General features: G+C 32.8%; 1 protein-coding gene across 5 annotated transcripts in view; it reads left to right on the top strand.

Moving 5' to 3' along the window:
* Ddr (discoidin domain-containing receptor 2) overlaps positions 1-16,709 on the top strand; it is a 283,685-nt gene that overhangs the window by 187,715 nt on the left and 79,261 nt on the right. For all 5 annotated transcript variants that reach the window (XM_065365262.1, XM_065365264.1, XM_065365260.1 and 2 more), the window contains one exon: positions 14,092-14,210. In XM_065365262.1, the coding sequence (XP_065221334.1) occupies positions 14,126-14,210 (85 nt within the window). In that variant the 5' untranslated portion in view covers positions 14,092-14,125. The remainder of the gene's footprint in view (positions 1-14,091; positions 14,211-16,709) is intronic.

Raw genomic sequence — 16,709 nt, 5'->3', positions numbered from 1 at the left:
CCACTGCAGATCAAAGTTTTTAAATAGGTAACTCAAATTTTTTCAATTCACTTCCCAAAATTCTTTTTTATTATTTTCTGGACCATTCCAAGTTACAAAATTCAACTTTTGCTTTTGTGCTCATTTTTGGTTCAATTTTCTAATTGAAGATTTGATTTTTTCAAAGCCTTTTCAAATTTCATCTTTTCTGATTATTATTGTTTCATTCACTCTCGATTTCTTTTATTTTCCTTAATTTATTTTGACTGATTTCTCAAAATTTCAATTTTTTCATCATTTTTAGTACGTACGTTTTGTATTTTTGAAGTAGGTACCTACCTTATGTAAAACTATATCCTTAATTTTTATACTTTCAATAGATGATGAACGAATTATATATCGATAATTTGATATTGTCGATTATTCACATCGACTATACATATAGCTGATATACTACGTAGACGTATTTTATCTATAAATAGTGAATGATTAATTGTGGATTATTGCAATTGCAAGCAACTGTTCGGTCTCATGATACTCTATGATAACTTAATTCAATAAATTTGATTTATGCTTTCTCACTTCAAAGTTCAAACTTCGAAAAAATTAATGATGAAATTAATAGTAAGCAATACAATCATTCAAAATATCAACTTTGCTCTGTTCGAACAAAAAGAAACGAATCTGCACGGATACTTCATTGATGTTCCATGAACGTGGTTAGTATACGTAGACCATCTCTTGACATTTTCAAAAGTTGAAAGCTGATATGATTTTGATTCAGAAATTCAGAATTAGACAACTAAGTATATTTAGACTCTATTCCTGAATTATATGTACTCATACAGGGTGCCCAGAAATATCGAGCACCCCTAAAAAAGTTTTCTACTAAAATACTTCGGTTGGTCACAGTGAATGATAATAATGATAGCACACAATTGGTTGTTGGACTGGAGAGATAACATTCCACCAATCATATGCATCTATTCCACGTTGCCAACCTATTTTTTAATGAAAAACTTTCTTAGGGGTGCTCGATATTTCTGGGCACCCTGTAGAAATTATTATCAGCTTTTAAATAGGTAGGTACCTATATCATGTAGATCCAATAAGACATGTTTGGATGCTTACTCATACGTCTCATTAGTTGATAAAATATAGGTAAATCCTATAGAAACATGGTCTAGCAGTAAAATCAGTGCATTGGTCATGAATTTCATCTGCTTTCATATCTTTTTGAGTAGATTCGGGCAAATTTTGCCACGTTATCAACATCCGGTCCGAAGTATTCTTTGTAAATCATCCTCGTCCTTTCATTCTATTCACATTGTATTCCTACCTTTGTTTCCGATCAACAAACGCTTCCTTATCTTCTTTTCCCTTCTACCATCCATCCAAATTTTTTCTCGAGGATTTCTTATGGTTAGTCAGTTCGTTTGTGTCTGGGTTGGGTGATGTCTTGAATCTTGTGCACTCATTTCGTTCTCGCTTGTTCTCTGATGAAGTTGTGCCTATCTATAGCGTTTTATTTAGAAGCTTATTTTGTTTATCCCGAGGAAGACTTGTGCCAAATAATCTTTTCGTGTTAGTGGTGAGTATGTTAATTATAAGGATTATGTTTTAATTTGATTATTAGATATTTCAAAACATCAGGCCTATGTATCTGCGCGCATTCCGAGTATTAGTATCTAGGTAATGATGTCATTACTCAAAAATTCGTTCGTTCTCTTTTAACTCTTCAAAGTCTTGCAAGGTTCGAAGAATTTTCAAAAAATTTCACTGAAGTCTAGAAAACTCTGCTTAATTTTCACAAATGTTTGCAATTTTGGAAAATTTTTACTACTTTTGTTAAATTTTGAAAAATTAATGCTAAATTGTGGAAAATTTTGCTACTTTTTTAAAAATTTTGAAAAATTGTTAAATTTTGTTTTTTATACATTTTTGCCAAATTTTCACATTGATGAATTTTGAAAAATTTCAAACAATTTTGTTTAATTCCATCTAGTTTTGCTAAATTTTACCAGATTTAGACAGGCAAATTTTGCCAAATTTTAAGATTTTTCCCAGCTTCATTGAAATTTTACTCATTTCTTTGGTGGTTAGTTTGTATGTTTTGCATAACTTATATTTTCAACATGTTTCAATGATTGGTGTAGTTTTTACCAAATTTTTCCAAGTTTTGCAAAAATTTTGCCATTTTTTCACAATTTTTTTGATATAATGTTTTCTAAGATATTTTTATGCCACTGCAACATGCTTTAGCGAAGTATAATGCAACTTTTTGAAAATTGTACCAAATTTATTAATGAAATATTGCAAACAATTTTCCGGAAATGATAGAAAAAACACAGTTAGGTGGTGGAGAATTTTTCAATTTGTTTAAAGGGACACAAAAATTTTGCTTTTGGCTTCCTTAAAGTAAAAATTTTGATTTTTATTAGGTACGCAATGTTTGAAGTTCTTAAGGATTTATTTACAAACAGTTTGAAAGCAAAACAACTGGTTTAGAACATTGATTTTTTTTTGATTGAGTGACAGCTTTGAAATGTAACATTCACTTGTGAAATAAAAATTCACCATGTTCTTTTAAATTCCTTGAAAAAATCACGTTTCATGATTTTTAGGACACCCTTGTCAATAGGAATTGAACAATTTTTAAATTGTATCGCTCTGCATGTAACTATCCCCTTTTAAAAGTCATTTTCACTAGTCTGTCACTGTAGAAATATTTCTATTGGCATAAAAAGCCTGTTTTTGATTTTTTGCGGATTTACTGCAGAAAAACGAACGTGATACACCACCAACTCTTCCAACGCCACCAACTATTCCAATGTCACCGATGCCCCAAATGCCAGAAATGCCACGAATGCCAGAAATGCCACGAATGCCAGAAATGCCACGAATGCCAGAAATGCCACGAATGCCAGAAATGCCACGAATGCCAGAAATGCCAGAAATGCCACGAATGCCGGAAATGCCACGAATGCCAAAAATGCCACGAATGCCAGAAATGCCACGAATGCCAGAAATGTCACGAATGCCACCAACTCCTCCGACGCCTTCAACGACGAGGCAAACAGAGTGTTTTTTTAGCTGCCACTGCCAATCACTGAAATTGTTTTATATCACGTGCATGGTCTGTTTTGTGTTATCTGTTGTTTGGTTGTGCAATTGATTTTATTTTTGAGATATTTGCAAAATGGAATAATAGAAATGTGTGAAAACTACGGCATACATTATAAATATTGTAAACATCTTAATTGTCATTCAAATATAAAATTGTTTTTTCTAAAAAAAACATGACATCGGTATCTTTTGTGTAAAATCGAAATTACCTTCTCTAGCCATTAATATTTTCTAGAACACCTGTGTGTGCTACCTACAAAATGATTATATGATTATCTTTCGATTATAGAACTCAAAATAATTATAATACATATTATGTATGTAGCAGTTTATCTTATATTTTCACTTTGTCTTATCATTAGATTTTGAATATTATAAACGTTTGACATCTTTTTCTAATCCAACATTTCTAACAACAGGTGAAAAAAAATCATTTGGAGAATCGTTAAAAACATAGGACAGACTGTGATGAAATATGAAATATTTCAACATGATGTGATCACGTCACGTATACAATGTGGGTTCTTAAATATGTTATGGTTTCTTTTTTTTCTAATTTGATTCAGTGTTAATCAATTGAACGGTCATGTTTTCAATTTTATTTTTTAATTTCAATTTTTTACATGAAGTGTTTGTTTTTTTTTGTGCGTAAAATAAACGTAATGAAGACAAGTCTTCAACGCCACCAACTCCTCCGACGTCTCTGGCTCCTCGGTGATAGTAAAATTTAAATTCGCTCGAAAAAATCAAATTCACATACTTACTAAACAGATCTCTTCTATTCTTTATGTAAGGGTTCAATTTTTTGATTTAATCAGATCTGATCTTTTTCCTTGGGGATCCTCAACACCTTCTTAAAATTATTTCTAATTTGAAATTCTGACTTTCATTATCAAAAATTTAGCTTATTTCTGTCCAGCTCTATCGTAATTTTTATCATTAGGTATTTCGTAGTTTTCATTCAAATTCTTCTCAAAGTTGGGTAATTTCAGTCACATACTATTCACAGTATTTTATAAAAATCAACTTCTCACGAGGCCAGCTGACCTGGTTTTACCTTCTACGTACAAAATGTTCAGCCATTGGAAGAAGAATTGCCTTACCGGAAACTTATTTTATTTTTATTATCGTTTTCTTTTTTTTCATCAGTTTTTTTAATCGTACCATTTTTAACAAACTTAATAGATAATATCTGTTTGTTTTTTTCCGTTCACTTCTGAATTTTTAAAAAAAGCTTTGGAAACGTTTTGTTTGACGAAGTCTTTAACGAAAATTGGAGTAAAAATTGCGATTAAAAGCGCTACCTGCAGACACGCGACCCTTTATAAAATTCTATTTACTCACCTGTTCGATTATTCATATTTTCGAAAAAGGTTATTCATAATAAATTCGACGAAGGGACGAGCAGATAGTACGCTCAGGTGGGCTAGGTTGCCGAATTAATAATCAAGTACCTATCTACGCTTTACCTTAGTTAAACAAAGGCGCTAGTGTATACTATACCTACACCAGGGCAGAAAAGAGCAAGCAAAAGCAACGTGGTTGCTTCAACAGCATTGGCGTCAGCAGGCACAGCAGCATTTTACATAGGTAGGTATTATTCGTCGGTATTAAACGCGTGTTTTAATAATCGATTGTTTCTCCAAAATGAACCATAATTAACGAATGTTTTGTTGTTTCTGTGTCCGACACTCCCTCTTTATTGCTAACAAATAAATGTTCGAATCGCACCTTCTTCTCGTTCGGTTCGCATTATAACGCGAGTTGTTCGCCTTACTTACAAGTTTATTACGCTAGGAAAAAGACTCGTACACGTGCTAAGGGGGTTGCGAAATGAAATTTAACACGGCGTTATATGGTAGACCTTTACATGTATACTTTGGCGTATGTTAGGCTGAGGTTTGGGGTGTGTTTTTTTACAACCCTCTGAAGCTATTTGAAGCGAGAGGGGGTGTGCAATGGTGTGGCGTGTATAAGGCGTAATTTTTACGACGAGGTTTGGATAAAATTTACATAGAAGTAGATTTATGCGAGAGGAGTAAAATACCTCGTACTACGCTATATACACTGTACAAGGTAATTTCGTGTACGTTCAACAACTCTTCTACCTTCCTACCTGCACCAGCTACACACTATACAACATACCGGTAACGTCATTCTTAAGGCGGCTTTTGCGCGTCTTTACTTGTCAAATGTGTTTTAAACTTTATAATTAGTTTTCATTGAAACTTTAAAGCCGTCAGGTCTTCAGGTGAAGCAATAATCCGGTTAAAGTTTATAAATTTACCATTTTGGTGGTGGCCCCCATCGCTACCGCAGCCGAGAACTAATTTATTATAAATAAAATTCAACTCGAGCCTTGTAAATGTTAACAAATTAACTTTTTTATTCGACGAAGTACCTCTCTGCCTACCTACTTTATCGGAGCTATTCGACACTTTGAAATATTCTACGCTAAAAGATGCCCATACAGACGGGTATATACTGTTACACGATGTTTGGAAGATCTTTATCTCGATTCAGTAATGTATTTAGTTAGATGACCATTCTTATTTAGAACTTTTCGATAACACATAAAATCCAATAGTGAGACGCTCTGGTCCGTGCAGTATGCACGGAGACATGATGTAAAAAGGGCTTATACAGGGTGTCCTTTCACAAAAGTTTGCCGGATGTGTACCAGTTATGTTGGAAATCGGATGTGAAAATGTTAGGTAATTTATCAGTTTTGATCAAATAAATGTCAAAATGTAGATGATCCAATTGAATAAAAAAAAAAAAAAAATGTTTTTATAAAATTAAATCCAATTTGATTTAATCAGATACATTTTGATAGAGACAAATATTTTGATCAATTTTGATAAAAGTCTTCATGTAGTTTAATCAATGTTGGGAAATCTTGACATAATTTGGCCCTTGGTGATCCATTTTGGTGAAAATCTTGCCATATACCATGGTTTGATTAAAATTGATCAATTTGATAAAAAATTATGGTTTGATCAAAGTTTATCACTTTTAATATTTTTATTGGTACCGTATGATCAAAAGTGATCAATTTTGATGAAAATGTTGGCAAGGTTTGATCAAAGTTGATCGATTTTGTTGAGAATCTTGATAAAATATTTTGGATCAACTCACGTTAGAGGAATAAATCTTGATGAAATGTTTTGATCAATTTTGATGAAAGTCGGATAAAGTTCGATCAAAGTTATGTAAGTAAGTCTTGACATATGTACCTTGTTTGACCATGATGATTTATTTTGGTGAAAATCTTTGTTTAGTTTGATCGAAATTATTTTGATAAGATCGTAGTTTGATCAGAGTCGGTTAGTTGCGATAAAATTTTTGGTGGGTATGGTTTAATCAAAGGTGGCCAATTCTGATGAAAATTTCAATGAAAATATTTTGATCGATTCTAATGAAAGTTAATTGATACTTGATTGATGAAAATCTTGATAGAGTTTGATCAAAGGTGAATAGTAATCAATTTTGGCAGTTTTGATGTTTTCACTAGTAGATACTGCAGTTTTATCAAAAGTGATCAGTTTTAATTAAAATTGATGAACCTGAGCGAAATCTTGATAACTATTTTGATCAATTACGTGGTAGTTTAAAAAACGATCAATTTTGAAGAAAAATGTAGTTTGATGAGAATTGATCAATTTTGATGAAATTATTGGTACTTAGGTATAGTTTGATCATAGTTGATCAATGATAAAGAAACTTTTGACATAGTTTGATTGAAGTTAATCAATTTTGATGAAAATTTTGTGGCAGTTTAATCAAAATTATTTTGACAGAAATTTTCATTTGATCAAATTTGATCTATTTTTTAGAGTCATTTCCTATGTACATACTCGTAGTTTGATCAAAGTTGATCGATTATAATGAAAATCTTATCAAGAATTGATCAATGTCGATCAATTTTTGTGAAAATCTTGATAACATTTTTTCATTAATTTTGATAAAGTCTTGATAAAATGTTTTGATCAATTTTGATGAAAGTTTCAATACTTTTAGTTTGATCAAAAGTGATCAATTTTGATGAAAATGTTGGTGAAGTTTAATCAATATTTGGATCAACATAGATGAAATCTTGATAAAATGTCTTGATCAATTTGATGAAAGTCTTCATAGTACCGTTCTAATTTGTTAAAAAATAATCAGTTTTCTGGAAAAGTATAGTTTGATTAAAACTAATCGTTTTTGACAAGAATATTTTATGGTTTGATCAAAAGTGATCAATCATGATGAAAATCGTATCAAGGTTCGATCAAAGTTGATCAATTTTGGTAAAATCTTGATATATCTGGTATCGATTTTAAAAAAATAAATTTTGAAGTAAAGCATATAGTTTGATCAATGGTAAATTTTGTTTTGTTAGGTAAACACAGTTTGATCAAATTTGATCAATTTTGAAAAAATCGATCAATTTTGTGAAAAATTATTAGTTTTTCACAAAATTTTTGGCATAGAGTTTGACCAAAGATACCTAGCCGATTTTAATGAAAATCTTTAATGAAATGTTTTGATCAGTTTTGAAGAAAATTTCTGATAAAGTGTTTCGATCAATTGAGATGAAAGTTTAGATAGGTATAGTTTAATCAAAGGTTAATCAGATCAACTTTGATCAAAACATCGTTTCCGTGGGACACCAGCTTCCTAAAAAGCAATCAAGTAGTTATGAGCTTTAGGTAAAGTTTTCAAACCAAAAATAATCCCAATAGTTTTTTTTTACAAAAATGCTCTCTTCATAATCTTGTTAGAAGGATATTTCAGGACTTCCATATTCTCCCCAAATTGGAAATTAAAATACGTTTCCTTGTTTCTCGATTATTTATACCTACCTAAAATGTGAGTAAATAAGGTGGACGTTCGTTGGGACACCCTGTATAATTCTTTTTACTATTTTTATGTAATACAGATACCATTAACTGCACAGACGTTGTTGTTTATCGAGTAATAAGATTAAGAACGAGTATTCTTCTGGTCACGATCGCTATTTTCTTGATTTGCATTCATTTGTTTTGAAAATTCTTTGTATGGAAATTAGAAAAGAGACGCGCGATTGTTCCGGTTTTATTTTAGTATTTGTTCGGGTTTTTCTCTCTTTCCTCTCTCTCTTCCTCTTATTCGTTGGTACGTACATAAAATCGCGAGCAATGTTCACTTCTTTTTCATTACCTAGGACAGTCTTATACCTACTCGTACCTTTCGAATTGGAAATTATTTTTTGCTATGGGGCGGCGTAGCGTAGGTATAGATCGTTGTAATAAATTTTGAATCGAAATGAAAGTTCGTCTCTTTGTTTATTGATACAGGCGAGAGGAACGAAGCTGCGAACACAGAGAGACGATGAGCTAAATGTGATTTTACATTTCTCGTTGTGCAGTCTGCCAGATACACTATATTAGCTGCTAATTTAGAAAGGATCGATGATTTCCATTAACCTGTAGGCCTGTACTACGGTGTACGTAGAAGCGAAATGAAATAACACAGAGCACAATACCTCACCTGTGTTGTTCCTTTCCTCTTTCCTTTCCTATACGGATGCCATCAGCGTTGAAATACGTGTTCGAGGTGAGAGGGGTATGGCGGGGTGGTGCGTTCCTCGGTCACGATTTCATAGTCTTTACAGCTAATAAATATCGAAGTGATGAATTAACTCGATGAAGCAAATGTTACTACAATCGTTTATGCTAATTGTGAAAAGGTTTTTTTTATTTTTCATTTACCTGTGGATACGGTTTTATGATGATGGGATGATGAAGTGGGGGGGGAGATAACGTGTTCAGATGATGGTGTACCAAACCAACATACGGAATGACTTTTTGAGCTGGGGAGGGGGGTTAATGGTCATTTTATGAAGTGACTATAATTTTTTTTGAAAATTCTTTCTACATATTTGAGAGCTCATATCTCTCCTCCAGAGATATTCGAGGGTTTAAAAATTTTCTTAAAGAACTCACTGAAAATAAAGGTTTCCATGACATATTTTGGTCAAAATCTGGCGACATTTTTTCTTTCGAAAATTTCCATACATAATAGATAGGTAATAGGTAGGTACCTATAATTTTGATAACTGCTCCAATTTTCTTGACATCTCAGCATATAAATATTGAAATCTGTTCTACATATTCGTATCTACCATACATGCGGTCATTTTTTTCATCTTATTCCTGCATAAAGAGACAACAACCAGTTCGGCACACTCGGCAGCTCAGCCTTAGCCGCAGCTGCGATAATTGTCTCATTAAAGATGCGTGTTCGTATAATTAAATGGACGATTGTTAACTTATTTAAATGGCTCTAACAGGGTTTTTTCGCATTTGAGAAAAGAATGCACGCGTATATATGTACATGAGTATAAGTTTACACAGCAATCAAGCATTGTTTAAAGCTAAACCGGTTGCTTGCTGCGGACGCATGTATACCACAATTAAGCTCCTACTTGTTGCTCGAATTCTACATCGTAATATATACGAATATGCTTTTAAAACGTCTGCCTAGAAAGTGCTAGTAATTTTTCAGAGTCTATTTCTTTTTTTCGTATAATCGATTTTGTATGCATTCAGGCTGCCAAGTGGGCGTGCATATACGAATATAGCATGCGGTAATTATTACACAGAATTTAACACCGCCACCGCGTCCTATGGCAGCAACTTCGTTGATTGACAAATATCCGCCAATAAAGCGGCGAAATTGATTCACGACCAGTCACCGTGTGTGTGCTTTCTGCGTTTACAGAGCTTCGATTCGTTTCGACGATACACACGCGTAACATGCTCGCTTTCTCGGAGGTCTTTCGCTTTTCAAAATGATTTACAAGCCAAACCATGACTCGTCGTCGTACACCATTCGATTCGGATTCAAGACGTAACACAAAAAAGATACAGAGTAAAAAAAAAAACTGGTCGTCTATTAATTTTATTTTTATCGAATTATTCGACATTTTCTACAATCTTAAATTGTTTCACCGATAATATTTCTTATCGAACAATCACTTTAGAGCTCGTAGAATTAACATTTGAATGCGCGCGTGAACTTTACTCTCTCGCCACTGATCGTATATAATTTCGTTATGGTAATTATTTTGTCGTTTTTATTTTATTTTCGAATAACCTGCGTCATTGTATATACTTCGTTGCTCAAATTAGGCGATATTATCCCGATATCGATGTACCAAGACTGGTGTAGGATACGGTGATTTAGCAGTCCTCTTCTCTAAAGTCCTCCTACAATATGTAGATGCCTCACACGAGCTGCAATTTGATTATTGATACGGTTTGGAAAATCATGTGTTCTGTTGGATGGTTTTTACGACATTTTGCCAATAAAATTCTATACGGTCCGGTCCCTAATAAATTTTTTTTGCTCAATAGAGTAAAATGGGATAATTTTCACTGCATATTATTTTTATAGAAAAAATGTACGATTTGGATTATTTTTTTCAAACGTTTCAATAGATATTTTGAGTACCTACCTGCATCTGATTTTTTTTTTAGTTTTCATTATATCGTCAAAATTTATTTTCAAAAAAATTGAATTTGTGCCAAAATTTAGAAAAGTTTTAAGAGAATTTTTTAAAAATTGTTTTGAGGAAAAATTCAAAGACATGCCTATTCAATTTTTATGCTAATCTATCTAGATTGGTCTCATCCTAGTTGGCAACTTTTTCAAATTTTTTAAAGTTTCAAAAATTTGCCAATAAATTAAAAGTAGATCTTGGTACAAAAAATTCTAGTTTTGGGAATTTTATTAGAACCAGCTCTTTCGATCTAGATTGACTGACAAAATTGATCATCATCATCAAAAAATAATTCAGGGGAAGAAAACCAAAAGTTTTTGAATTTTCCTTTTCCGAAAATATGAGCTTATATTTTATTATTTAGTTTAAATTGTGGCTCTTCTAATCAAACTATGTTTTCTCTCATTGAGTCAATTTCAACTGAAGTGGTTTCAAGATCTCCATTTTGGTGACCATTGAAGGATATAGCATTTCCCGGAGACCATGGTTGACATTTTTTGAAAATTATGATTAGGCAGATGAAAAAAAATTGTCTTATCTCGATGATGGAGAACCATCGCAAAAAACTGACTTCAGATTCACATCTCAAATGTATCAACGAACACCTTAATCACAATTTTTAAGAAAAATGAAAAATTTTGAAAATACTCGAACTACCTATTTATAAAATTACCTATACCTTTCATTTGTTTGAGACAAAAATGCTTGGTTTCGAATTGAGTCAAAATTTTGGCTTGAAGTGGGAGAGAGGGGAGAATTTCTACGGTGAATTTATTGACAACGTCGGATTTTTACTGGATAATTATTAGTTTTGCTAAGGAAAATTGGCTCAAATTTTAGTTCGAAATTGAACCAACAAAAGTGTCCTGAAAAGTAAAGTTTTTATGACGTTTTTACGTATTTGTGGAGGATAGTAAAATTTTTGCGTATTTTGACATTGCAGCACCATGTATTTTTTTTAGAAACATTCCTAATTCTTTCTAAGGTTTTGAGAATTTTACATTTTTTTGCAAACATTTTCAAAAAGTTCTATTCTTTGACAACCTTTCTCAAAAAGTCCATACTGTTTCCAATTTTTTTTTCAAACGAATTTATGGTTTTCTTAGTTTTGTTTTTAAAACATGAAAAAGTGAGAATTGATTTTTATGTTTGCTGTCCTGTGTTTTTTTCAAAATCACCTAATAAAAGTTCTGTTTTTTGAAAATCATATTTTCGGGCAAAAATGCAAACAACTCTTTGTTGCTAAAGGTTACCGTTTTTCTCAAGATTTTCAGAAAGTCCCTTTTTTGATTAAATTGCCAGAAAGTTCTAATTTTAGCCAAAGTCTCTGAAAAATTTCAGCTCTTTTATCGAAACATCCAAAAAATATCAATTTTTTCTCCATTCAAAATCCTGTTTTTTTTTCAAAATTATTAAGTAATAGTAACTTATTATTTTTTTCCAAAATTTACAAAAAAAGAGAATAACGTTATATTTTTTAATCAAAATCAAGAAGTCCTGTTTTTTTGCCAAAATCACCAAAAAATATATTTTTCCGGAGTCTAGTTGAAAAAAAAACAGATGTAAAACTGTGCAGATGAAAATATTTTTTTGCCAAAATTTTCAAATAAAAGAAAAGGTTCTATTTTTTCATCAAAATCATCAAGAAGTCCTGTTTTTTTGCCAAAATCGCCAAAAAAATATATTTTTCCGGAGTCTAGTTGATAAAAAAACAGATGTGAAATTGTGCAGATAAAAATATTTTTTTGCCAAAATTTTCAAACAAAATATTTTTCCAGGATCCAGTTGAAGAAAAAAATACAGATGTGAGGTTGTGCAGTTGAAAATCTGTAAGTAAACCTTCTATGGGAGGGGGATTAGGGACCCTAAAAATGCGTATTTTTCTGCTCATGTCGAAAATGTACCGAATAATTTGTGAACTATGAACTAGAACTTACATCGCAATTAATTTCATTCAGTGACCATTTTTAGTCAATTTCTATAGTAGTATTGTAGGTACGCATCAAATATAGGGCGTGTAGATAGACATAAAGTGTGGGATACCCATTCAGAGATAGACTACGTATATTAGAATGTCGATTTCAAGGGCAATTAATAATATTATCGCTGATGCGAATCGAAACATGTGTTCGAGATAACTTCATCATTCTTTCCTCCTTTTTTTACACGCGTATGATGAAAAAGCTTCATCGCTATTTCAACAACAAAATGCAGCACAACGATGAAGGAACGTACACTCGTGCAACCACAACACAAATGTCGTGTAGCTAGAGTAATTGTTAAAAAGCAACAACATCGTGCAGTTTTCTCCCTTTTAATCTGGCAGACCTATTCAGATTCGAGTCAGAAGTGAAAAGAGCTCTAAAAGCCGCGTTGTGCTTTCATAGATTTAATATTTCGCCACAAATGTGCATCTCTCTCGTCGTCGTCGTCGTCGTCGGTTGCTCGACAATTTTCTAAATTACTTAGCCGATACGATTACGCTAGAACGAGCAGCACTATACACCGTACTCTCACTATATAACTGTAGTTGTAGTGTCCCTTCTTGGCTTATACGTCGTCGCGTTTTACCCTGGCCCTGTTTCCGAACCCATTTCAAGATTAACATTCAGGTTACTTTGATTGCTGATGTTATACTTAACGGAAATATCTCTCGAATTTGAATTATTGAATAAGTCTCCGTTTTGCTGCAGGCTTTTAGCGTGCTTATTGTGTACGAAGCTTATTAGCGTAGCAGTGCATTATAACCGCACTAATCTTCAAATGAGCTTCGACAAAGTTACAACCGTGGTGACAAAACCATGAAATTGTCACAGGCTATGATTAAGAATTTATTCGCGTAGCTTCTTAAATGGATGTTACCAAGTTGGAATAACCTCGAGATATTTCTGTGTACTTTTGAGTTGAGCGAATGCAGGCTTACGTTTTGGTACATGGGTCTAGTACTTTGGAGAAAATAGTGTCGAATGTTGAGGTAGTCCTAATTGGAATTCTTCGCGATAAAATTGATTAAATTTTATTTGAATGTTTTTTTTGGAGACATAAAATTAGGTACCTACAGAAAACTTGAGAATTTGTGATCAAATAGAAAAATACCCCAAGTGTTCTAAATCATCCCCAAACTTCACCAATCCATCTTCGTATAATGGAACACGGAACCCTCGATCTGATCGATTATAATTTTCACACCCTGTGCAATCATTTCAATGCACATCTTCGCGCTGAAAAGCAACAGATGTTAAACATTTTCGTTGATGACACAACTAATCGTTTCGATTGGATATCAAATCACACTCCTGGGAGATGAGCTACCTAGATATACACCGTCACCCTACAGTTTCCCTGCCCAGCTACACTTTAATCTAGCATTTGATCTTTTTGCTTTCCTTTGCCCTTATTAATTTACTTGATTACACGATCGCTAAAATATCACAATTTTGTTTTCCTTCTGCTTACAGATCAAATGCAAATAGTCGCCAGTAAAATAGCAGCATGATTTGGTCATGTTTTGCCTCCGTGATCGCAGTCCTGATGCTAATATCATCGAATGGAGTTACCGTTACAGCTATCGATTTTGGTAAGTTAAAGAAAACTCGTACAAAGTCGTAAATTAAAACACAGCATTGTGCTTATATATTGTGATAGCGAATCTATCGATGGCATGACACGTGAAAACCCCCAATGCAATAAATCTCCAATCCGCGTTCGCCAGCACTTGGAATTAAACTCACCCTCGTGTAAAAAATTATCATATGAATGGAAAAAGAAAAACATAATCTTACATATTGAAATCCAAATTACCGACAACTTTGGCAGCATTACGATACATACAGCCTCGCCAGGCCCTTCGGACCCTCTCGAAACGTCACTTCGAGTTCGACTAACACCCTCACACACAACATAGCGAAGTGTCGGACTTTATATCTACGTTTGAGCTTGAGTTGAGTAGATATACACGAAATACCCGAATCTGGAACTTAGCCATTGGTATGGAGTTTTTGTTATCGTTTTTGGGCGATCGGGCTACTATAGCGACGGCGGCTACACGCGCCCATGGTTTAAATCCGTTTGGTCAATATTTTTGTTTTCCTTTTCCAAATGTAAACAACGGAATGGTAAAACTTCACCCGGTTCTTTGCCTGTTTCCAGAAGAAACGGGGTGGGGAGAGGGTACGCTTTACTGGAGGAAAAAAATCCATTTATCGACTTCGTTTAAATACTTTTTATACGTAAGTACATCTGTATTTAACAAATTAACAGGCGTGATTGGCGTGAATTTACATGTAGAGGTGTCTAACAATAATCAGATTTTTTTGATTTTTTTGCCACTTAAGTGAAAATTTCTGGAAAGTTACTCTTGACGGTTCTTTAGAAGACCCTACTCCACAATTTTCCGCTATAAATGCTCGGCTGGCGAAAAATACTTTCATTTTTCAAAAAACATGTTGATTTGACTATTACAATAATGTGCCTGAATATATGTATTTTTGAACCAATATGACCGTATTGGCGTATTTTCAAAATAATATGAGAACGTTTTCAGAAAAATCAAAAATCATATTTCTACATGTTCAACTTCTTGATGGAGTAAACAGTTATCTGGGCAAAATTTCTTCATCTTATGACGTTTTATTATTTACGTTTTGATCGTTTTAAAAATTATGATAGTTCTTCGAGAAATGTTCGCCCTTTTGATTACTTAGATGAGGAAAGTTGTTCATGAATGCTCAAAAAATAAAATACGCAATTTGAGAGGCGAGGGTGCAATACTTTGAGGCTATTTCAATTCAACCACTAAACTGCTAAAAAGATTAAATTAAAAAATTAAGCTTCTGAATCACTTTAGAATCATCTAATTTTATAGGAGAGGAAAAAGTGAAATGAAGAGTTGGAAAGTCTTAAGCATTGTTTAACGACTGGAATATTGAAAAAATTATCAAATTGAAACTCTTGAATTACTCAATGTTTCTTACGAATAATTTTTTTTTGTGGGGGGGGGGGGGTAGTTACGGAGTCTTGAGCCTACACCTTTAGCAATTACAATTTTTTTTAAAGTAACATTTTGGCTTGCAAAGCCTCTTCTGGGAAAAATTAATTTGATATTTTTTTTTGATAAAATAACTAAAAATTTTTTCATCTTTTCTCTCAAAAATGTTTTTTGAAGCGAATCATTGACTGATTTAGAGTGAAATAATTGTTGGGAATTGGAAATCATTTACGTAGACATTCATCCTTTTTGAAAATTAAAACTTTTTCCATGCTATCAAGGTCAGTTTCTTGTTGAAAATTTTTGAGTTTTGAAATACCTTCGATTATTCTGTTTACGAAGGAGGTACCTATTCAATCACCTGAAAAATTGATGAATGGACAGAGAATAAAATCGAAAGAGTTTTCAAAAATGCAAATGGTCCATTTTCCATAAAAAAATAAAAATTTGATAAAATTGAGATGTGAAACCGAAATCTGATTTCAATTGGGTATCCAATTTTTGACCATTCGAATCGATTAGTGATGCCAGTGATGGTGTGAAGTCGTTCATGGATTCTAAAATTAGGTATTCAGTTTTTAAAAAATTATCATAAAAATAGTCAAAAAGAAATTCAACACATATATAAATAGGCAATTATCGTTCTTGTGATCCTTTCTTTCGATTCAGGCACATGTTTTCACAATTTGTTTCTGCTGGTCCAAATTCATATCATTTACCTAATAGATTTTTTCAAGCAACGAAAAATTCAAAAATTTGTTGGCAGTCGATTTTTGGGGTCAAAAATCAGTATAAACTGAATTTGAGTTTTTTATATTAGGAATTACCGATGCTCATAATTATATGCAGCAAATTTTCCAATTTTGTCACAATTTCCACGCCTTCTGGAGTTCTGGAGCAAATTTAAAATTCTGCAGAAATTGAAAATCGCGCTGGAGGCTCCACAATGGCCGGAATTTGTGAAATTTTGATTTGGGGGGTTAGTTTTGGACAAAATACAGCAATTCGCATGAATTTCAAAAATGTCCACACAAACGGGAAACTTTTGATTTTTTGGATTTATTAATTTTGAAAAAAGCTGGTCAAAAA

This window comes from Planococcus citri, chromosome 5, assembly GCF_950023065.1.
Source record: "Planococcus citri chromosome 5, ihPlaCitr1.1, whole genome shotgun sequence".
Classification (NCBI taxonomy): domain Eukaryota; kingdom Metazoa; phylum Arthropoda; class Insecta; order Hemiptera; family Pseudococcidae; genus Planococcus; species Planococcus citri.
This window is presented reverse-complemented; position numbering and strand designations above follow the sequence as displayed.